This window comes from Festucalex cinctus, chromosome 1, assembly GCF_051991245.1.
Source record: "Festucalex cinctus isolate MCC-2025b chromosome 1, RoL_Fcin_1.0, whole genome shotgun sequence".
Taxonomy (NCBI): domain Eukaryota; kingdom Metazoa; phylum Chordata; class Actinopteri; order Syngnathiformes; family Syngnathidae; genus Festucalex; species Festucalex cinctus.
The window spans coordinates 44383536-44408176 of NC_135411.1; the positions used below are offsets into that span (position 1 = coordinate 44383536).

The window sequence follows — 24641 nt, forward strand, 5'->3', positions numbered from 1 at the left end:
GCAGTATGTCATTTGAATAGCGTCTCGGACGATGAAACTCAGGGGCATATTCACTAAGAATGCGCTGCGTCCGGTAATAGCGCGAAATATTGCACCACAACTGCACCCGCAGTCTGCGCCCAGTTACCCACCTATTCACTAAGGATATTGCTCTAATCATATACCGGCGCAAACACGCCCCCAAAACTGACAGCTTGGAGCAAATTTGCACCTGATTTACCACACATGGCAACGGATTTGCGCCAAGAACATGGTTGTTATAGTAACAGTTTCGAGAAAGATGACATTATCAGAAAGCGAGGTTGGACCGAGATTAAGCGTTTAAAGCGCCATTAAGCTGTACAGAGCAGAGAGAATGACAACGGCGTCATTCATTCATAAAGTACAAATTATTGGCGCGATCTTGTTTTAAAAATATATTTTCAGAGGTTGGCGAGGGCGTACAGTATGCATCAGGCACGTAAGAATGATCGGAAAATGCCTCCCCGCCAATGCCGATCAGCCCGGGTTACGTTATGTGTCCTAAAACAAACACGGAAATATTCCCCCTTCTCTCTGTCTTTCTCTCCGCTCTGCGTGATCAGCCGTGCATGTTGTGCGCCAAATGCCATGCACTGCTGGAGATCGAGGTGCGTCAGGTTAATAGGCCTACATGCTTTCCAAAAATGTTACTTGCGTCACGCAAACGCGGTGTTGCTATTTGCGCTGGCGTTGGTGAATTAGACGCTGCATATCAATGAGTCTCATTTGCATTGGGGTGGGCATATTTTGCGTCAAATGTATGCAAATTACCTAATTTACATACGCGCAAATAACACCGGCGCACCGTGACGCAATCTGTTCGACAGAGCACTTAGTGACGGATTTCCCCATCTGCGCGTGTTTAGTAAATTAGGTGCTCCCTAATTGCTCCATTTTTGCCGGTTAGCGCGGTGCAAAGGCGACGCAAACCTTTAGTGAATAGGCCCCTCAGTGCGCACATTTATCTCTGCTACTAGTTCTTTTTTTGAGTGTTTGTCGATCTACTTCAGATCTCGACATAGGCGAAAATCACGCTGTTACCTTGTTTTTTTCAATAGGGATGGTACGTTAGAACCGGCGCTGTTCCAATTCTCGGTACCTGGGAAATTGATACCGGTACTCAGCAATACCAATTTTCGGTACTTTTGTGCTCTCTCTGTCTCTCTCTCTCTCTCTCTCTTTTATTTATTTATTTATATGTTTATTTACTTATTTATTTGGGTGGTAATAAATGTTCATCATTGTTTAACAGTAAAATATTTTTTTAAATCAATTTAACTATTACTTTTCAATATATAAAACTTTACAAATAAAGATTTAAAATGTTAAGCAAATGAGCCAGAGAGGAATAGTAAAAATAAAAGTATAGCGTTTTACAATTAGGCTTACTGAAGTAGAATTAATACACATAATTTAATATTTAAAAAATAAAAGTGTGAAGCAAAGTTCTATGGAATGAACAATGAAGTTAAACAGTAAATATATAAATGAACAATTGATGTCTTTGTTTCTTGTGCAGTTGTTTTTCAAGAATGTAAAGCCTCAGCCTGCCGCGCCTCTGTGTTCAAAGTTCGAACCAACATTGGACTCAAATAGCCAAAAAAAATAAAAAATAAAAATAAAAAATTAAAAAAAAAAGATTCGGTGAGACAAGACTGACCTCAGTTTCGGTGTGGATGACGTCCGCGGGTGTCTCAATAATACTGAAAACAAGAGACACGTAACGGAGCTGCACTAGTAAGTTCCAGCTGCCCTGTGTGACTAAAACTCAGCGCTTTTATTTGGGGCAGTCCGACCAGGTGTAGGTTGATGATTGGCGGGGAGGTCCGGAGCTGCTCATCCGAGGGCGTCGAGGACGGCTGCTACCCAGAAACATCGCGCTACCACAGTTGTCCAAACAGAGCGTCGCGCTGGCACATTCGAAGCTGCCTTTAAAGAAACGGGCACTAGCCGACACACACGAGCGGAGCGAAGACGTCTGCGGGCCCAAGCCGATAGCCGTAACAGTAGTAATACGCTTGTCAGTGGAAACGTGTTGGGTTTGCTTTGCAGTTCTAAATAATTTTCAAGAAAAGTTCAAATGTACACCTAAGCTAATTAGCTTTTGTCATTTGTGTTCTTTCTGTTGTGTTCAAAAACTATCGCTATTCTGCTCCAACTTGTGTGCAGTGCTGTGTGTATGCACATGCTGAAGTGCATGGTACATGAGTGTCCTCTGGACTTCCTGTGTATAGTGTGTGAACACTACCTACACACACACATGCACGCGCACACACATGCACAGATCCTCTTTCTTTCCATGCCAGAGATTAGAGGAAGCATGGGAGCCTCTCAACCTCACCCCTCCCTTTTGCTCTCTCTCTGGGCCCTTGTGTGCTTCCTCTGCTTACATCTTTCCATCTTGCTCCCTCCAACCCCTTGCAGTCTTTCATCATATTAACCCCCTGTGTTCCAGAGCCTGAGGCACACTAATGATTTCTAAATGGCTAAATCAAACATGGCGACTGCCCTGGGACAGGCACACATGCACGCATTCAAACACACACACACACACGCACGCACACACACCTGGTTAGTTTAGGGCCATAGACTGACGAAAGAAACAGTAGTCCTATGTTGATATTTTCCCTCAATAAATGTTCAATGTTTTTCTCTTTCTCTGCGCCTCCCTCCCAAATATCCCTATAGCAGTAAGAAGGCAGAGTCCGAAGATGGCGCCATTGCTGCCAAGAAGGATTCCAAAAGGAAGCGACACTCATCAGTCAGTGAAGACGTAGAAGTGAAGTCTCCACCTCACTCGTCTATAGAAGAGGAGGATGAGGATGGTGTGCAGGTACAGAACTTAAAAGCATTATTTAGAATAACAGTTTGTGCAGCACAATTCAAACAAACCTTGACAGTCCTTGAGTTCTTACTGTGAAATTCACGTTACCTCCATTTTATCCCTCATCAGAAATGTTCCATTGTATATGAGAGAACTAGAAGGGCCTTGAGAACATTAATTCAAAACATACTTAAATGGTGTGTTTTTAAACAGCTGAAAGTCCTTATTTGTCTTTTGAGTGCAACAAGTCATTTCTCACCCTTTTTGGTAACTAATTGCTCAATATTTTTATTCCACACCTATCTTTTTCTGCACACCAGAAACGACGCTCCAGCAGACAAGTGAAAAGGAAGCGGTATACAGAGGACCTGGAGTTCCGAATTTCAGAAGATGACGACAGTGGAGACGATTCACCTGCACCAAAGTCTCCGTCATCATCAACCCAGCTACAGGTACAGACGAGGTGTAGCTGGGTTAATGTGATATTGAATAATAAGCAACATTGACAGGTTTATCTGCCCCTACTCCTTGTTAAACAAAACATGTACAAGGCTTTGTTTAGGACACAGTTATTTTTGAATTCTAGGACATAGCTGAAACTGATGGGCCGGTTGTGGAGAAGATCATGGGTGTTCGGACCACCAAGAAACAGGTGAGCTAGATGCAGACAGATGCACACACTGTCCCACACATCCCATAGGGAACTTGTTCATCTTCTTCTGTTACTCCATGGTTGTGCCTATAGTGTAAGCAGTGAAAACTAGATTTCCCTTTCCCTAGCCACTATTTTTGTCCAGAGGCATCTTCCGGGCCAGCTAAAACACATAGGGCCAAATCCACTAAGAATGCACTGCATCTGCACCCGCAACTTGCGCTCTGTTCACGTCCTATTGATGAAGGATATTGCCCTAATCGTATACGGGCGCAAACACACCCACAAAGTTTGACAGCCGGGAGCAATTTTGCACCTGATTTACCACAAGAAAAATTATTGGTGCGATCATTTTAAAAAATATATATATATATTTCGGAGGTTAACGTGGGCATACACTGTATCACAGGAGTGTGACAGATGCGTACTGTATGACATACAGCACGCATCCATCACATGAAAAGGCTCCTGGACACTGCTAAGGCAGCCGACTACGTGTTCCATAACAGAATCCAATTGCTCCTCCTGAATAGAAAACATAAATGTCAATATTATTCAAATCAGATTTGGCCTTCCTCCTCCACATTTTCTAAACTTTTCCTGATATCAAAGAATCTTGGAAAAAAAAAAATTCTAGCATTTTTGCCAAACATTAACTAAGTTGTATACACCTGATAGTTAAAAAAAAATAAAATAAAAAAAAAAAATATATATATATATATATATATATTTCCAGATAATGTGTAAACCAGTGGTTTCTCTTGGAAGATGTCAGTGGACGTAAACTTGATCCTTAATAAATTAACACTGTATATATTCAACAATTTAACATAATAAAACGGTCATATTGCATGGCTCGGCTGGTGCTCTCAAATATTTTTGCCATGTAGTGTTGTGCAGGTGAACCAAGGTGAGAACAGCAGAAATATTTGCGTCCTGTAAGCAAAGACCTCGGGTCGGAAGTCTCCAGCATATTGATAAATCACTTTTTATGCAACGTAGAAATGGGCACTGTTTCTTAGGCAGTGTTGAGTCACATTTTATTGCCTTCTACCAGAAAACAAATGCAAAAAAACAATGTAAAACTGAAAACTGCTCAAGTTGTTAGTTCACTTATTTATTTTTAGTAGTCTATTCTATTTAATAGTAGTTTGAGGGGTTAGAGAAGTCACTAATGTTTGTGATTGTTAGTGGAAGTACAGCTGGGACTGGCTTTGACCTACAGATAAAGCAAAACAAATATATTTTTGTCATTATATTTTTTGATTGATTAACTTCCAGGCCAAGTGTGGCACCCAACATTATTCAACACAGCTTGTTTGAAAGAAAGCCTGTCACTTGGCTAACACATGCATGCACGTATAGCAAGCAGCAGCCAACTTTGCTTTTGCCAGCTGTCTTGCCATTGGACTCTAGCTTGCTCTCTCTTTCTCTGTCTCACTCACTCTCCCACACTCTCGCTCTCAGACAAACGCACACACACAACTCCATTCAGATTTGACCCTAGGCTTGGCACGCAGCCAAAACCACAATGCGAGAGCAATGCCAGACACCAAGCTAGCATTTCCTCAGGCTGTATGTATGAGTGTGATTGATGATTCATGGCACTACAGTAGTCGTAGTAGCAGCAGCATGGTGGAGTGTGTGTGCTTGTTTATGTTAAATAAGTCACGGTTAATAGAAGACCAGTTTCGACCAAGGATTTATGTCTTCAAACACTTAATTCATTTTGTGATTGTCAAGAAAAATTACATTTGCTTTGTCTTCATTTTCTCAATTTTATAGTTTCCAAATACTCTTCGCTCTTCATCCACTTCTTTTTTAGTAATATGTGTGGCTAATTAATTTTTTCTCCTTGCCTTTTAGCTGGAGTCACGGGAGGAAGCAGAGGTTGAGGAGTTCTATGTCAAGTTCAAGGGCTTGTGAGTGACACACTTGGTATTTTTCTTCTTCTATAGTATTGAGACCTACTTTTTTTAGGGTGCGCACACACTAGGTCCATTGTACCGTGTCCAAGCACGCTTGCTGCTAAAGCCCGGATTCTATAGGTAAGTGTGAGCGCAATCGATCCACGCCTGAGTACGGTTCGGATCCCCAGTTTGGCACGATTGGGAGAGGTGGGCCAGAGCGCGGTACGGTTGGCCGCACATGCGCACAGCCGCGGCGAGTAGTCTGCGCGCGAAACGTAGCCATGACGTTACGTACGTACATGCTCTCGGGCCCAGAACCGTTGACCATACAACAAGCAGAGCATCCCTAGCCCAAAGACATGGCAGCAGCAAAGGGGTTACGTTGGGCTGATGATGATATTTAGCAGAGAAAAGACACACAAAAAAACATTAAAGTTAGTGCAACCATCTTGCTCATTTCCAAAACCTGGAAATGTACAGTTAGGCCCAAAAATATTTGGACAGTGATGCAATTTTCATGATTTGGGCTCTGCATGCCACCACATTGGATTTAAACGGAAACAACTACAATGGAATTGAAGTGCAGACTTTAAGCTTTAATGCAAGAGGTTGAACATAAATACAGTATATGATTAAGCATGTAGGAATTGTTTTTATGTAAATGCTCCTTATTATAGTTGCTCAAAAGTAATTGGACACAAACATAAAGTAACATAAAGTAAAGTAAAATGGTACTTTTCAATATTTTGTTGAGAATCATTTGCAGGCAATGACTGCCTGAAGTCTGGAAGCCACGGACATCACCAAACGCTGGGTTTCCTCCTTTGTGATGCTTTGCTAGGCCTTTACTGCAGCTGTCTTCAGTTGTTGTGTCTTTGAACGTCTTTCTACCTTCAGTTTTGCAATGAGAAAGTGAAATGCATGCTCAATTGGTCGGAGATCGACCGTTGAAGAATCTTCCTCTTCTTTGCTTTAAAAAAAAACCCAAAAAACTCTTGGGTTGCTTTTGTAGTATGTTTTGGATCATTGTCCATCTCTACTATGAAGCACCGTCTAATCAACTTGCATTTGGCTGAATCCGAGCAGAAATGATATCCCTATACACTTCAGCATTCATCGGGCTGCTTCTGCCTTTTGCCACATCATCAAAAACCACAAGTGACCAAGCCATTAATGCCCATGCCAACACACTATCACCACCATGCTTACAGAAGATGTGATGTGCTTTGGATCATGAGCTGTTCCAATTCTTCTCCAAACTTTATTATTCTCATCATTCTAGTACAGGTTGATCTTAGTCTCATCTGTCCAAAGAATGCTGTTCCAGACCTGGACTGACTTCGTCAGGTGTTTTTTCGGCAAAGTCAATTCTGGCCTTTCTATTTTTGAGGCTGATTAATGGTTTGCACCTTGTGGTGAATCCTTTGTATTTATTCTCATGATGTCTTCTCTTTATGGTAGACTTACATACTGATACAGCTACTTCTTGGAGAGTGTTCTTCAGTTGAGTGACTGTTGTGAAGGGGTTTTTCTTCACCATGGAAAGGATTCTGTGATCATCCACCACTGTTGTCTCCCATGGATGTCCAGGCCTTTTTGAGTTCACAAGCTCACCAGTGCATTTTGTTTTTCTCACAATGTACCAAACTGTTGATTTGGCCACTCTTAACATTTCTGCTCTCTCTTTGATGGTTTTGTTCTTTTTTTTTTTTGTCAGCCTCAGAGTGGGCTGTTTCACCCCTATTGAGAGCTCCTTTGACAGCATGGTGTGTGTTCACAGCAACAGCTTCCAAATGCAAATGCCACACCTAGAATCAACTCCAGACCTTTTAACTGCATATTTGATGACAGGTTAATGAGGGAAGGGCCCATGTTTTTATTTTTTATTTTTTACAGCCTTCTGAGTCAATTGTCCAATTACTTTTGGTCCCCTGAAAAAGACAGCTACATTTTAAAGAACTGTAATTGCTAAACCCCTGCTCCAATTTGGATGTCAATACTCTCAAATTAAAGCAGACAGTCTGCACTTCAATTCTATATTGATTATATGATTGTATCCTGGATAGGTTTTTGTCAACAGCTAAAATAACAAAACTTGTGTCACTGTCCAAATATTTTTTGGCCTAACTGTATTTTAATGTGTGAAGTCCTGTGCGAGTGGGTAACGTCGGTACGCTGGTGCACGTATAATGTTGCGTTCAAGTGCGTCATGGAAAATCCTCAACCCTTCCACTCCCGCACAGTCACAACTTTGAACGACGTGCTTCAGAACCGAAACAAGGCAACGTTTGATTTTTATGTAAATCAGTGCTCAGAAGTACCGACCCAAATCGGTCCATATCACAAAAAGTATCATCATCGGTGCCCATCCTTAGCCCTTACATAAGCTCTCACACTGCTAGCTCCAGTTTATATAGATCACGCTTTTCAATTTCTCAGTTCTTCCAGTCATTTTTTATTTTGCGCTCAACCCAAGTAATTCATTAAAACTTGAACACAATGTGTTATTTTTCTCTTTTCTTTCAGTTCTTACCTTCACTGTCGGTGGGCAGGTTTAGAAGAACTGGAAAAAGACAAGAGAATACAGCAGAAGGTCAAAAGGTTCAAGGCCAAGCAACTACTCAACACCTTTATCACTGAGGTAAGACTCTGGCTATCAGATTCGATGTTTGTTTGTTTGCTTGTTTGCCTGTTTGCCTGTTTGTTTGTTTGTTTGTTTTTAGGCTGCCATGATGCGCATCTGAATGGTCACTTGAGAACCATGTAGTGTAAATGCAGCCTTTTTGAAGTACAGTGTTCCCTTGTTTTACGCTGGGGTTTAGGTTCCAAAAATTGCCCGCAATAAATGAAATCCGCAAAGTAGTTAGCTTTGTTTTACATTTATTATAAATGTTTTAAGGCTTTAAAAAACCCTCACCACACAGTTTCTACACTTTTCGCATCAAAGCATTTAGATTTTCTCACATTTCTCTCTTGTTTAAACATTCTCAATGTTCAAACCTTCATAAATTTTATAAAATAGGTACATTGCTATAAACTAATGCATGCAAAGTGAACTGCTTTATAGCGAGGGAAAACTGTGTTGTCTAATGTAATTACTGACAGCAACTGTGTGGTCTAATGTAATTACTGACAGCAACAGTTATGTTTACCCTTATACATATTTATTGTCCACTCCCCTTCCCAATTAAGGTAGTAACTGTAGTAGTCTTTATTATGTATTTATTATACTGTATATTTGCTGTAAATAGAACTTATATGTTACGGTAATATACATAACTTTAACATAACTTCCAGTGGTAAAACCTTCCTTGGTTTCTCTCCAGATGGATGATGAGCCTTTCAACCCTGACTATGTGGAGGTAGATCGTGTTCTGGACATTTCAGAGAGCACAGATGAAAATGGAGAGGTACTTTGATCTCCTCTTTATATTGTATGGTATGAAGCTCTCTCATAACGCATGCTCACCAAGCGCTCCCTTGTGTGCATGTCTTCAGCGGGTGACACTATATTTGGTGAAATGGTGCAGTCTACCCTACGAAGACTCCACCTGGGAACTAAAGGCGGATATTGACCATTCAAAGATAGAGGAATATGAACGTATCGCTGCGCGCACACCCAACACTAACAAAGTGGTAAGTATCTCCCATGTGTTAATCGCCAATCACTGTGCTGTGTTTGTCTTTTTTGTCTGTTTCAATAGGCGTGTATAAGCATTAAATATGTGACATATCAGCCTGTAACTTCATGAGTTGCCTCTCATGATCTGTGGTGTTTTATCACTGGGATGCACAGTTTATTTTTTCGATCAGACATTTACTTGCAAATGGCAATGGCTTATGACCATCATGGATAAATATTGACCCTGAGGCGTTCAGCAAGCTCTTTTTCTTTTTCTTCACTCAATACCATTGTACTGGCCTATTGCACTCTCTTTTACTTGAAATGAAGTCTGAAGTCTGCCACAGGCTGAACCCACAACACTCGGTCACCAATGCTCCTCCCAGGATGATGCCAGTATTTGTGTGCGTTGGCCTGCCGCCTGCGCCTTCCTTCTTGTAGATTTACAGCCCCCTTAACTGCTCTCCACGGGGCCACGTTCTTGTGGTCTTGCGCACACACACATGCACGCCCCGCTCTTGTGGCCAGGCCAAACCACTAACAGTGTGTTTAATGTTGAACAGAAGCAGCTGTCTAGTTGCGGTCTTTCAAGCAGTTATTCCTCAACTTGTGGCCATCCCTTATAACTACTGCTTCTTCTAAAGCACTGTTATTGCAGTGTTGCTGAATGAAGTTGCAAAACATTTTATCTAGGGATGCACAGAGAATTCAGACAATGTCAACTTATAGTCAAAATGGCCCAAAAATGTATTTTCTGTTTTGGACCAGAAGACTTTTGTCGCAGAAACAACACAGCCAAAATAGGATGTTGTGATGGCTTAAGCATGTGCAGACGGACGGCTGCAATGTGTGAAGGTGGTGCCTTGCCTTGGGGAAATGAGCCGAAATTAGGGGTGCACCGATCGATCGATCGGCCTCGATTTCCTTAATTTTGGGCGATCGGCGATCGATCGATCACTCAAAATAAATTCGATCTTGTCCACCGATCACATCTCTCTTGCGTAAGTCGGAAAAAGTCAGCCATTGCCCTCTTCTGCTGAGACATACACCCGCTCGCTAGGTCACGTGTTCAAATGCGCACTGCACAGTACAAACAGCAGCAGCAGTATGTCGACAGTTTGACAGTATTTCAAGGTAAAAGTAAACGAGCACAGGATCGCATTTTTTTATTTTTTATTTTTTTTTATTTTTTTCGCAATTTGTAATTCGTGCAATGTCGAAATAAGTCGTGGTCCCACCACACTGCTGAGTATGCGGCGTTTGAAGTTAACAACCAAGCTAAGGCTAACTTAGCTAAAGCTAGCGTGAACAAGGATCCAGAGAATGGACCGCTGTTGCCTCTGATGAGCAGCAAAAGGAGCAAAGCTACCACGAGAAAAATAATGGAGTTCATGGCATTAGATGATCAGCCTTTTTCGGTTGTGGAGGACCGGGGCTTCAGAAACCTGATGCAGCACTTGAGCCCACGATATGATTTGCCAAGTCGAAAATACTTTTTAGAAGTTGCATTTCCGGAGTTGTTTTAAAAAAGTTTGGAGCCACACTCACAGCCTGCTTGGAGCCGATGCAAAGACACTCAGCTTTACAACAGATATCTGGACTTCTGACGTAAGCTTAATTAATGTCGATGTTGAGTCTTACTACGCAGTGGATAGACACTTTTTTTTTTTTTTTTTTTTTTTTTTATAGAATGCTTTACTTTAGCAGATTTTAATCCTATAAGTTGGTGCAAGATATTTTTGGATGGATATTTTATATCGAGATTGTGACACATCTGCATTTAGACATTTATTCGTTTTGCACTACAAGGAAATACTCAAAACAGGTCTTCAGTGTAACCTATTGCACAAGTTTTATTTTATTATTATTTTTATTTCATTTATATTTGAGAGAACTACTTAATGTGTTGAAACATGTTTTACCTTGTTTGATAGGTATTGCTCAGTGTTTTCCAATTAAAAAAAGTAACATTTAAAGTGTATGCTCTTGGTTATGAGGGGGGGGAATCGGGATCGGCAAAAATCGGGATCGGCAGGTCAGGCTATTGTAAAGATCGGTGATCGGCCAACAAATTGTGATCGGTGCACCCCTAGCCGAAATTCACCAGCTGCACCAGCTGACCAATGGCCGAGGAGGAGAAGGCTGCCTGGCCACTGAGGACTGCTTCTCCGGCGGCCGTGAAAGTGTTCACCTCACTCAGAACAAACGGAGAGCTTATACTTAGGCTACGGTCACACGGCATGCAGAATATGACTTTGGAAATCTGATCTTTTTATATACTTATTGACGTTACAAAAACAGTTGTGACTTATAATGTAAATGTATCGATTTAGTGAAGTGACACGCATGTGCACAAAAGATGGTGTCACGTGGTGCAATGTTTATGGACAAAAACATGGTCCCGTGTGTTGGGCTCATCTCATTTCTCTATTTGCAAATTCCTCACTTTTTTGTTTACGGTAATACCTCCCACCAGAAATCCCATCAAGGAAACAAGGAGATTAACAAAGGAATGAGGGAGACAAATCTTTGCAGAATGAAATTTGCAGAAATTTAAGATATTATTTATTGGAGAATAACTCAATGATGACCTCACATCGACACGTGCCACAAATCAACAGTCTCCATAGCACAATGTACACTTTATGCTTAATGTTTCAAGAGGAATTAAAGTAAAAAATGCTTAAGCCCGTTAGACTTCATAACTTTGTAGACACGAGCACTCCCTGTGCAGTACGTTATTGGTTTTGTATTATGTTGAATGCAAAAACAAAAAAACAATGCCACCCTATCCAAAGCTTTGGAACAGGTGGTTGTTTTTGGGCATAGTAACCATGAGCCAGTATAATTAACTCAATGCACTTGGGGACCTGTGCGCTCTGTTAAAAAAAAAAAACTGAGAGCCTTCCCAGTTGTGCTGTAACACTTGGAGACCAGTTGTTTGATGTAAATTGTGTTATAAATAAATATTCTTATTATTCCTGTCTCATTTTTTTAGGATCGGCCTGTGGCTACTGAATGGAAAAAGTTGGAAGGGTCAAGGGAATACAGGAACGGCAACGCACTCAGGGAATACCAGCTAGAAGGTCTCAACTGGCTAACCTTCAACTGGTACAACTCGTAAGTAAAACCAACTAAACAATTCTTTTTTTTCTTTTGCTAATACCTCAATTTAAAAATAACCAAGTATGAAATTGTTACTTTCGGGTAATGCATCAATCCCTCAAAGTTGAAGTTGTGAAGTTGTTTTTCATCAAAAAAGATGAGCAAAAATTTTATGTTAAATAGTCTTAGATCCAAAATGTTTAACATAATCTGCTGACAAAAAATATACAGGGCCATGTCAACAAAAATATGGGCTGCTGTTTTTGTTTTTTTGTTTTTTTTCCCCCCCTTTCATATTATGCCTTTTAACCTTCTATCTTCATACTAAGGGTGACAGAAAAGGTTTTTGCCAACATTGATATGTGTTTCAGTATACAGTAGTGTTAATTTTATCAACAAAAACTAAAGAAAAATAATTTCGTCAGTGAACTAAAACTAAACTAGACTAAAACCCTCATTAATAAACATTAACTGGTACTAAATCAGTTTGCATTTTCGTCGAGTAATGTAGACGAGACGAAAATGTACTTCAATTAATAAAAACTGGACTAAAATCTATGGAAATTTTAGTTCATGAGCAAAGACGAGATGAAAATATCTGACTTTGTAAAATCCTGTCTCTGCTAATCTGTCACTGTGATACTGTCATGTAACACACAGTGACACACCCCCTTTCAAATCTACAGCTAGCGAGCACAACATGCACAAACATGGGAAAGACAGGAGGTGGATTCACGGTGAAACGTTTAAAAAAAAAAAAAAAAAAAAAAAAAGTAAATTATGGTTATAACGTAACATTAATCTAATGGCTATAACGTTCCAACAATAATGTTAATCCGAGCACTAACTAATGCTGACTAACCTACTAGCTCGTAGCATGGGGCCACTGTAATTGTGTGTGAAGTTGTTTTTCACCAATTAAGATGAGCGAAAATTTTATGTGAAATAGTCTTAGATCCAAAATGTTCAACATAATCTACTGACAGGGGTAAAATGATTGTCCTGAATGATAGTGCACTGACATCTCCTGTGTTTGAATTAAGCCAGTCTTTCACACAAACCGCTCCTTTTCACTAAAATTGTGTACCTTAATTTTTGACTTAGAAACTGCCTGGGTGTATAGCATTTGCCTAGACTTTCATGGTGTGCTACAATTTGATAAATTTGAATTGTCTCGCAGACGTCAAATGTACTGCAGTGTTGCACAAAGTACATTTGACGATTTGTCTCACCTGCCTTTTAGTATTAAACGACTAGTTTCCAGCTGCATTTAGCCTCTTGGGAAAAGCTGCATTAAAAAATGTGACTAGAAAAATTCTTTTCAGACCATAAGAGCACATTGACCAAATCCCTGTCTTCCACAGACGTAACTGTATATTGGCTGATGAGATGGGTCTCGGAAAAACTATCCAGTCCATTACATTCCTCTATGAAATTTACATGAAGGACATTCAGGGGCCATTCTTGGTTATTGCCCCACTCTCTACAATTCCTAACTGGGAGAGAGAGTTCAGGACTTGGACAGAGCTTAATGCTGTGGTCTACCATGGCAGCCAGGCTAGCCGCAGAACCATCCAGGCCTATGAGATGTACTTCAGAGATGCACAGGTAACTGAAATTAAACATGTCTTTTCAAATTGTTTGTAAAAATTATTGTTCCTTCCAAGTAATATTGATTGATAGATCAGATGTGGCCTCACAATCTTTTGGATTATAGAGAGTTTATGTAAACACTGCACAATTCATCTACTGTTGCATAATGCAGAGATGTCTAGTGTTTTGGGTATATTTTGTTACGTTCAGTTGCCATGTGTTCTGCAGCTATGGGGAAGTCAAATGTTTTTTTGGAGAAGATGCAATTACCTAATTTGAAGCTTGAAAGTGAATCTGTACATACCACATCTTGTGATTGGCTGATATAAGATTAGATCTCTACCAACCAACCAATCGTGATAACGGTTGACATCTTAACATCTTCCGCTGTGTGCAGAGGTAGCTTCAGCTGGCTAGCGTGGCAACTAAACAGAAGCTGCTCTTCTAACAAGTAGTCAATAGCTCGTCAGTCAACAATTATCACCTCCATAGTGCGAATAAGCGACACTTCTGTCAAGTATCATACACACAAAACGAGTGTTATTTAACAGGAGAAAACATGCTAAGGCTAAGCCATACAAAACTGTCATTAAATGTAACTGTTGCTACTGTACAATTTACACACAATGAACATAGGAAACACATTCATGAATGCAGAGAGTAGCCAACTATGAACAACAACTAAGTGTCTAGTGAGAAAGTAGAACACACAGTATACAGTTTGAAAACCAAAACTGAATTGTGTTATCACATATTTTATGTCAGCCTTAAGGAGGGGGTCACCAAGATGAAAAGTATATTAATATATTGTCAGAGTTATCGTTTGTTTTCGAAATAGTAGCGAGTTTGACTTTTGTCATCTGCACAATAAATGTTCTCAAAATTACATTACATCTTATTTTACTGTGATGTTTTTAAGCAATTAATCTCTTACTATCTGTTACTACCTTACAACCTGACATTTCTTGTTCCATTCTGTAAGCTATTACTACATCATTAAATATTTAGCAATTAAGTGCCAAGACATCGTATTGAATAAATCAATATTTTCTCACCCAAAACCATTCAAAGAAAATATTGTTGTTGTTCAAGTGTCTTTCGGATGGCATATTTGTGATTTTTGGCTGAGACGCAAATGTTGCTGAACAAATTTAAATCTTCATGGCAAAATATCGACTATGTTCCTCAATGTTATATAGATAGATTTTGGCATCTCTGACATTATAAGCTATATTCACAATATTTCTAGGAAGAAACAAATTTTTCACAGTAGGGTCCTTGTGAGCTACTTTTTGTTCCTCTAAGCAAAGGTAATCTTGAAGTCCACAGTACAGTATAGTTTGATTTGTTCAGCTTCGTTGACCATACATTAAAGCAGGTGATCCCCCCCCGCCCCAATTAACAAACTTTTGAATTTTGAGTTAACAATGAGGTAGTCAACATAAGATGATAAAATTGTGTCAAATGTATTTTTCACCTCTTATTTCTTGTTAAAAGTGAAAAGTCCTGCATTTTGATGGGAGCACTGAGACATTTTATTAATCAATCTCTGTTGCTTGTTATCATGCCTTCCCAAGGGTAAAATAATCAAGGGAGCTTATCGGTTTGATGCTGTTATAACCACCTTTGAGATGATTCTGGCCGACTGTCCAGAGCTTCGTGGAATTCCATGGCGCTGTGTGGTTATAGATGAAGCCCACCGCCTAAAAAATCGGAACTGCAAACTACTGGAAGGACTCAAGATGATGGATATGGTGAGCGTGGGCATTGTTTGATATTTGGGTGCTTAAAGGATGTTGGGGTTTTTTTTTCATGTATTTGATGGGGATTTTATTTATTGTGCTTCAGACGGTAGACCAAAAAGATGTTTTCCATGAGTTAACCAGTATGTTCAATCACAGACACTTGTAATGTCCAACCTACATAATTTTTAAGGAATTTTATTTTTTGATCCCCCCACTTGCTGAATTTCTTGTCACTTGCTACCTTTTCATCCAGGAACACAAAGTTTTGTTGACAGGGACTCCCCTTCAGAACACAGTGGAGGAGCTTTTTAGCTTACTCAACTTTCTGGAACCAGAACGTTTCCCATCTGAACAAACATTCATGACTGAATTTGGAGACCTTAAGACTGAAGAACAGGTAGGAATATAATTTGTGGGTTGTGTACAATCCTTAAACTCTAAACCTGAGTTCAGTCTCCATATAAAGTCTTAACACCATGTCTGTATCATAGGTTCAGAATCTGCAAGGCATTCTGAAACCCATGATGTTGAGAAGACTAAAGGAGGATGTTGAAAAGAACCTGGCACCAAAGGAGGAGACGATCATTGAGGTGAGACTCTGGCTTCATCAATAATCAGATAGTAATCTGTTTCGTTTATTCTGTTGAAATGTAACAATAATATGTCATCTCTTTCCGGTAGGTGGAGCTCACCAACATCCAGAAGAAATACTATCGAGCAATTCTGGAGAAGAACTTCTCCTTCTTGTCAAAAGGAGGTGCAGGAGGAGGGGGCGGGGGTGGGGGGGGTTGTAGTGGAGGAGGCGGAGGTGTTCCCAACCTCCTCAACACTATGATGGAGCTAAGGAAATGTTGTAACCATCCCTATCTCATTAACGGTATACATCCAAAGCCCCAAATAAATGTAACCCAGCAAAGCAGTTGTTCCGGTTGACCATTTACATTTTTGTCATATAATGCAGGAGCGGAAGAGAAGATCATTGAGGAGTTTAGGGACTCCCACAGTGGAACAGACATGCCAGATATGCCTCTTCAAGCGATGGTCCATGCTGCTGGCAAGCTGGTGCTCATTGACAAGCTACTGCCTAAATTGAAGGCCGGTGGTCACAGAGTTCTGGTTTTCAGTCAAATGGTCCGTTGCCTGGACATTTTGGAGGATTATCTCATCCAGAAACGGTGAGAATGGTGAAAAAGAGGATGCTGGTTTGGCATTCAAGAGCTCTCTACTATAGTAACTTGTCACGGGCATGATTATTTACACCTGGCGGGGCATTTTCTGTGTCCAGTTATCCCTATGAGCGTATTGATGGCAGAGTTCGTGGTAATCTGCGGCAGGCAGCCATAGACCGCTTCTCCAGACCAGATTCTGACCGTTTTGTCTTCCTGCTGTGTACAAGAGCTGGTGGACTTGGCATTAACTTGACTGCAGCAGATACTTGCATTATCTTTGATTCTGATTGGAACCCTCAGAATGACCTGCAGGTATGAATTAAGTGGAGGGACCCTGCCAACCGCAAAGGAACAGGAGTAGTCTAACAGTTGTAATCCTAAAATGTGGTATATTGTTGTATGCTTCTGAGAATGTTCCTTTTCCAGGCCCAGGCAAGATGTCATCGTATTGGCCAGTCCAAAGCTGTCAAAATCTATCGGCTAATCACCAGGAACAGCTATGAGAGGGAGATGTTTGATAAGGCCAGTCTGAAGCTGGGTCTTGACAAGGCTGTCCTCCAGAGCATGAGTGGGCGCGAGAATGCCAACAGTGGGGTAAGATGCACATCCAGTAGCTCAGATGAATGTGCATATCGGCTCTTTTGTTTTTTTTGTTTTTTTTGTACCTTTATTGGTTAACTTCAGATGACATTCCTCAAATATACTGTACAACTTTCAGATGAACAGTGTAGCATGTACCAGCACAAATAATTTGTTCAGTAACAATATTGTATTTCTTTTCCAGGTTCAGCAATTGTCCAAGAAAGAGATTGAAGACCTACTGAGAAAGGGAGCGTACGGTGCTCTAATGGATGAGGAGGATGAAGGCTCCAAATTCTGTGAGGAAGACATTGACCAGATCCTTCAAAGACGGACCCACACCATAACTATTGAGTCTGAGGGCAAAGGCTCTACCTTCGCCAAGGTAAAGACGTTACTTATCCCAAAATTAAAGTTCATATATAATTTGTTAATTTCTGCTACCCGATTGTCACCGATTCAACTTCTGTTCCATTTCAAAAGGCCAGTTTTGTTGCTCCTGGCAACAGAACAGACATTTCTCTGGAGGATCCCGACTTTTGGCAAAAATGGGCCAAGAAGGCAGAACTGGACCTGGATGCCATCAATGGACGGGTAAAACATATACACGGTTCTACAAGTTTAGGATAAAAATGCTTCTCTTTTTGTCCCCCCCCCCCCGTACACCGGTGGTGTCACTAGTCCCTATATGCAAGTACCAAAAAATTAACTGAGCTATACAAAAAGAATAATAGAGATTTATTCATATTGGCCTCTCATACTCTCCTTTAATTACCTGTTTCCCATGTTCCTATTGTGAATGTGCCAGTGTGGGGGTTTTGAGATTGAGAGCGTAAGCTGCTTAGTTACTACTTAACAAAAACGCAGATGCCTTGAGGGTTCACAGATATCACTCTGGGTTTTGCTCACAATAACAAGCTCAGTCATACACATTCATAAGAGACACACTCAAACACAATAACTGACAGCTTAATATTCTTGCTATCATTCCTTCTTCATGCCATTAAATTGTGTTCCGATGTGTATCTGTGCCTCCTGGTTTGTATTTTATGCCTTCTCATAGAAGCCTCCATCGGAACACTTAATCCAGCTCGAAGAGTATGAATATGCTCCACTTGGGCTGCTACCCTGAGATTTCTTACTGTGTGATGTTATAAAATGGAAATGACTGTAGCCTTCTGTGATAATGGTTGCGCTAACTACTGCCCAGCTTGCACATATTTGTGATTGTGAGCAGGAGGCATTTAACTTAATTAAACAAAATGTAATTAATTAGACAACATAATTATTGGTAGTTTATGTGAGCTGACAAGCAATTTTCTCACCGGCAGGAATGGAACATGGAAAAATATCCAATTCTAATTTTGTACAGAACAGGTCATTTTAATATGCTGCATCTTAGATGTCAAAAATTGTAACAAATTAACTCTTGGACTTACTGTATATGAATGAAGCAAATGGCTTCATTGGCCTTGGGACCATCTGAAATTACAACATGGTTCTTAGTTGAAATTGACAGTAAATTCCCCGGGTATTGAATTGATCACAACTGGACGTTGTACTACACTTAAAACCTCTTAAATCTACTTTACATTGATGCACAAACTGTAAAATTGTGTATGTTCGTTAAAATGTGAACTAAAGTGGGCCGGTCTGAGCTCAGAAACTCCAGGGCTGAAAATGTGTCCCAGTCCGGCCCTGGGTGTGACTGTAGTAAGGTAGAACCTAGGGAGGTTGACGTCTATTGTCATGACAAGGGACCGGCAACTGTCTGTAACTCGACCCCTACAATTTACGGAGATTTGGGAAACTCCTTTGTCCACGTGAACGCATGTTCCTAATAGGGCGGGGTGTGCTTAAAAAAAAATTGATATGGCAATATATCGTTGCGGGCCTCATTACAATACACGTATTGATACGCAGGCGTCAGAATCGATATTGCTCAATAACTTTAGACAGTTAAATATGCGTTGCTTGCGCAAGGCTGTACAGCCTCTTTGAAGTTGCGCAGGAGAAGTGGGAGCAGAGGAGACACTGGTGCCTTTGCAGCTTGCATTGTACCAAAAAAAAAAAAAAAAAAAAAAAACAGCACCGTCTTTGATATTAATTGCCTTCAATTAATGTAGGTGCAGGTGGAGCGCGAGGGAGTCGTTGAGCGAGTAAAGAGACTTTGGAATGCCTTAGTTTGCATTGTACTTAGATTTAAAAAAAAAAAAAAAAAAAAAAAAAGTGTACGTGTGAAGTCTGTTTTAAAAATAGGTCACCAGTGATTGGACACTGTCTCTTGATAAGAAAAATTAAAACAGGAAGAATATCAGCATTTGTTTACTTATAAACATAACATGGTACATGTTTCTTAATGTACCAGTTTTCTTACATTTTGTTTAAAAACGAAATAGAATGTGAGATGAAAAAAAAATACTGTTTTATGTCTCCAAATATTTCTGTGAAACAGCTCCTTGCTCTGCAGGGCGTGCACATTTAGACCAGGCATGCCGCTTGGTGGTAAACCAGAAGAGCTGCTAACAAACATTTTTGCTATCCAGCATAATAAACATATAATTTAGGTATACATATGACTGTTATAATAAAATGCAAGTAAATTAATGTAAAATATCGGGATATGTATCGCCTTGAATATCATATATTGGGATACATATGTATTGCTTTATGTATTGTACCGTTTTACGTATTGTATCGTGACCCGTGTATTGTGATGCGAATCGTATCGTGAGGTTGTTGGCAATACTCAGCCCTAGTTCCTAAGGGGGATGGACAAGACAAGGGGTAAGGGGCGGTATTGGGATTGTGCCTAAGACAACCAGAGCAGACTGGTTGCGATCGATTCATTGCCCAGAGAATGGAATGAAACTTATATGAATGACACTATTCACAAATATCATGCCAGTAAAATGTCAACATTGTATGCCATCTAATTACGCGTATTTTCTTTTTGTTTTTGTTGACCCAGAACACACTGGTGATAGACACACCAAGAGTAAGAAAGCAGACGCGTCACTACAGCAGTGTGAAAGAGGACGAGATGATGGATTTCTCAGAGCTGGAGAGTGAAGAGGATGAACCCAGCAGACCCTTGTCCAAACCACGACGGCCCCAAGACAAAGTTCAGGGATACCCTCGATCTGAGTGCTTCAGAGTAGAGAAGAACCTGCTAGTCTATGGGTTGGTTTCATTTAAATATGTCAAGGTTTACTGTATACATTTTGAGTTAAACAAAATTTGACATGCAGGTGGTTTAGAAGAAGCTCATCCGATAACTACCATTTGTAAACGTGATATAACAGCCTTTATGTTCTGTGGCAACACAATGCTATCCAGGGCACATGAGGAAATTGGTACACTTGCAGATAGATGGTCATTATACAGTGAGCATATCCATTTTCATGGCTGACTTGGCGTGACTGTGTGTGCAAGGAAGAGCAGTGGTGCTAGTGCGATGTGGGCATTGTTATTGTTGCAGTCTAGCCTTGTGGCCTGAGGCTGTAGGACACAAAAACAGTCTTTATTGGGTCTGCTCTTGCTAGTGAATGCTTGTCGTCTTTTCCTGTCATTCATGTCAGTCCCTCTCACTTGTCCACAATTTTAACCAGTCTTGAATCAGAGTAAGGTCAGCTGACATGGTTCAGTGAACACTAAAATGCAACAGAGGAGAATTTTAATTTATTTATTTATTGCTCAGAACTGGACAGTGTGAAAGACTGCTCTGCCACTACATAATCTTTAGGATTAGTTGCTGTTTGGAGGCAGTCAGAACGACGCACTGAAGAGTGAGTCTGATTGTGCTAGGTGGGTTACAACTTACAGGTAGAGTTGCCATTCTTGTTCCGTGTGCGTGTATATCTCTGAGCTGTTAGACACCATGATGTGGACATTCATGAAAGATTGAGGTTATGTTCATCATCAAGATAGTTTAGTTATCAAATTACAGGCTCTCTGAATGTTTTTAATGTTGCTTTTTTTTTTATTTTTTTTTTGCCATGAATAATTTGGGAATGTACTTGTCGTGTAATTGTTTTCAGTAAGTACTGGTACATATTCATTTTCATGATGTTTCACAGCGGACTTGTATTTTCCATGTTCATGGTCAAAGTTAAATCAGAGGTTAATATGGTATTGTATAAAGTGCAATCTGTACACATAAAAGTTAATCACTTCTCTGTTGTGAAGTTGGGGCAGATGGAGTGACATCCTGGCTCATGGCCGCTTCAAGCGCCCCCTGAAGGAAGCTGATGTGGAGACAATCTGCAGAGCGCTCCTAGCATACTGTCTGTTGCATTACCGTGGTGATGAGAACATCAAAAGCTTTATATGGGATCTGATCACACCATGCGAAGATGGAACAACTAAGACATTGAGCAACCACTCTGGTAATTGCACGTACATCACTGCTATATGAATGATAAATAAACGAGGACTTGACTTGCTATGCAAATTAACATGTGTGCTGTGCTTGTTGTATTATACTTAACACAATTAATGTATATTCTGGATCAAATCTGCTCTTTCCCTCTGGCCGAGTACACACATTAAGACAATCTTGCCGTTTTTGTCCTGATTTTTTTCTTCAAAAAAATTAAAGAACGTATAAATACATCTTTGGGACACTTAATACATTTAAAATAGAACGTATTTATATGTTTTTGGGAGCAGATGAGTTAAGCATCTATTTGTCCCTACACGAAAGTCCAAAACGAGTGTGAGCCAACCATCTTAAATATTAAACATGTTCAGTATTTATGACCAAATACCTTTGTCTGTGGAGAAAGCTGACGTCTCCCCTCTCTCTCATTTCATTCTGGACTCTGACGTGAATGGCCTGTAGCCAATCAAAGAAGCGCCCTGCCTGACGAACAAGGAAGTGATGATAAATAAAACTAAGTATATCCTATATTGTTTTTCTTTATGAAAAAGTAGGTTACTCAGACGCCAAAAACTCTCAAATATCACAAAAAGGTTTTGGCGCTCTCATGAGGTGTTTTTTTACGGAGCCCCTGAAGTGACATGGGAGGAAAAAAAGTAAATAAATATGATTCTTGTCCGGATGAGAAAACTCCACCGGGCATCAGTCTTCCGTAATCAATGAGCACCTCCTACAGACCAGCGAGGTCTCGCGAGACAGGAAATTCCGAGAATTGCGCCTCAGGAGCGAAACACTCGGAAACACCGACACATCGAAATCGTACTTTATCGAAATAGTACAATATTGCTTTTATTTTTGGGGTAATAGAAATGCAGCTATTGTTGGTCCTGGTGTTGCTTGTAGCACTGGGTTCACCACCGCTTACCTTCCACAGCTAGGGCCTGCAGGTGGTTGCTAAAACCTGTGATTCGTGCTCCCACCACTTGTCACCTTTTACTTTGCTCTCAGAAGCTTTTACTAGCTTTTTTTTTATTGATTTTTTTTATTTATTTTTTTCTCCTTAAACTAACGTCTCCCGCTAGCCGCTCTTGTTAGCTACTCTGGCTATTCCTGGCTCGGTTGGTCTTTCGCTGTCTCTCACTAGGGTTCACACCGGCTGCCAAGCCGCAGAGATGCTTGTTCGCTCATGCAAAATAAGAACGGGGGGTAGGCTTGTAAAGTGCGGTGTCTGAGTCACCGTAGTGCGCATGCTTTGCCTGTATTCAAGCGACATCTAGTGGTGAACTTTTACACACTGTCCCTTTAAATTCACTGCCTTTGACAAGTATACTTGTCAATTGTATTTTTTAGAGCGGGGATAGATGGGGGGGAATCTGATTATGCTCCACTGTAAATGTAAAATGTCAAACTTGGAAACAACTTTACTGATGCCCAACCACCGGTAGATGACATCATTGCCCCATTTTATACGAAATAAACACAGTTTCAGAGTCCATGGGAGAAATGGCTGTATTTTGGCAAACCGACATTTTTCTACTGTCAATTATAAAAGAACGGGACGAGGCAAAACGTCGGTAGTCTTTTCAGTCATTTGGAAGATTCGCTTTATATATAATTATTGAATGTAATACCACGTGGGTATTGAAATTTTTGACATTTTCTAAAATGGCTGGCAGTGAATGAGTTAATGTGGGTGCTGCTCTGTTGAGATTTGGGACAGACTTGACACAGTGTACCAGGCAGTGACTAAAATAAACTTGCATACTGTACATCCTCCATTGCCGTGCTAAGAGACCATCTTTGGAATGTTTTGTGCAATAAGTTGTTTTTGGTTTTTTTTTAGCAACTTTACTGGGGAGAAACCCTACTTACCCCTTTCTGCGTTCCCCTTTTCTTCAGGTCTGTCAACACCAGTACCTCGAGGCAGAAAGGGCAAAAAAGGGAAACCCGCTGCCCCAGCCCCACAAACACCAAGAGCGGATTGGCTTGCTAGCTGTAATCCTGACCATCTACTGCAAGAGGATAGCTACAAGAGGCACTTGAAGCATCACTGTAACAAGTATGTTACACTCACAAACACGCTCCCCCCAGAATTTGATGGTGATAGCTAGAGGATTAACTGCATGACCGTGTTAAAATGTAGGTTGTGTCATTAAGTATTATATTAGTGATGTTTTAAAACGGGACAGGGCATTAACAGGCTCTATTGTTGCTCGTGTCCACCTGCCTGATTTTCCCATTTAGTTCACAGAAACATGTAACCTCTGATAGTGGAGGGGAAAAGCAACAGCGCTATATAAATTCATGAAATGTAAAGACACCATCTCCATCTCAAACTCATTGTAAACACTTGTGAAACAGTTGGATCCTGTACTGTTTTTTTTCAATGTTTTTCTGCGGTAAAAGTTTTATTTTATTTTATTTTTTTATTTTTTTATAAACATTCTCTGGCCCGCTAAGTGGAACTTCTTTGTGTGTGTATGTGTTCTGTACGAATGCATTTCTGTGTAAGTATGCACATGTGTCCATACATTTGCCCAGCTGGCTATGTGTCAGAAAAGGCAGGCAGACCTGTTGGAAGTCGGTGAAAGGTGTACCCATACACGCTCACAGATATATGCATATGTGTATATACGCACGCATGCGCACGCACACACTTGGGGGGGTGATTATGTGGTGCCATCTGCTAGGCTGGAGCACAGTGTTGTGTGGCTAATCAGGCCTGGCACATTGATGGATGAGCATAGAGAGGCTGCCAGCAAACACGCACACGCACACACGCACGGTGTGCTGCTACTTATGCCATTGCTACAAACACACGCACGCACTGCAGAATTAGTACCAAGTTACTTCCTGTATGCCCTTCCCCCTCGTTGCTGCAAGTTTGTGGTCCCTCCTGGTGGGCAAGGCCACTGTTCTATATGCCACTTTTCAATTGGCGTGGTTCCTCAAGGAGATCGCCTTCTTTGGCCTCGGATGTTCGCCTTTCCATTTGACTTGTTTGGGGACGACCAGTTGCAATTGAACCGCTTTTAGAACC

The 24641-nt window shown here is 40.7% G+C and overlaps 1 protein-coding gene across 4 annotated transcripts in view; it reads left to right on the plus strand.

The window, feature by feature from the left end:
* Nucleotides 1–24641, plus strand: part of chd7 (chromodomain helicase DNA binding protein 7) — a 96420-nt gene that overhangs the window by 57436 nt on the left and 14343 nt on the right. For all 4 annotated transcript variants that reach the window (XM_077536962.1, XM_077536944.1, XM_077536971.1 and 1 more), the window contains 21 exons: nucleotides 2710–2854; nucleotides 3166–3297; nucleotides 3432–3497; nucleotides 5364–5419; nucleotides 7934–8048; nucleotides 8734–8817; nucleotides 8906–9043; nucleotides 12028–12149; nucleotides 13499–13742; nucleotides 15305–15481; nucleotides 15726–15869; nucleotides 15964–16062; nucleotides 16154–16349; nucleotides 16434–16647; nucleotides 16758–16953; nucleotides 17068–17235; nucleotides 17426–17605; nucleotides 17704–17814; nucleotides 20192–20403; nucleotides 21409–21608; nucleotides 23501–23660. In XM_077536962.1, the coding sequence (XP_077393088.1) occupies nucleotides 2710–2854; nucleotides 3166–3297; nucleotides 3432–3497; nucleotides 5364–5419; nucleotides 7934–8048; nucleotides 8734–8817; nucleotides 8906–9043; nucleotides 12028–12149; nucleotides 13499–13742; nucleotides 15305–15481; nucleotides 15726–15869; nucleotides 15964–16062; nucleotides 16154–16349; nucleotides 16434–16647; nucleotides 16758–16953; nucleotides 17068–17235; nucleotides 17426–17605; nucleotides 17704–17814; nucleotides 20192–20403; nucleotides 21409–21608; nucleotides 23501–23660 (3159 nt within the window). The remainder of the gene's footprint in view (nucleotides 1–2709; nucleotides 2855–3165; nucleotides 3298–3431; nucleotides 3498–5363; nucleotides 5420–7933; nucleotides 8049–8733; nucleotides 8818–8905; nucleotides 9044–12027; nucleotides 12150–13498; nucleotides 13743–15304; nucleotides 15482–15725; nucleotides 15870–15963; nucleotides 16063–16153; nucleotides 16350–16433; nucleotides 16648–16757; nucleotides 16954–17067; nucleotides 17236–17425; nucleotides 17606–17703; nucleotides 17815–20191; nucleotides 20404–21408; nucleotides 21609–23500; nucleotides 23661–24641) is intronic.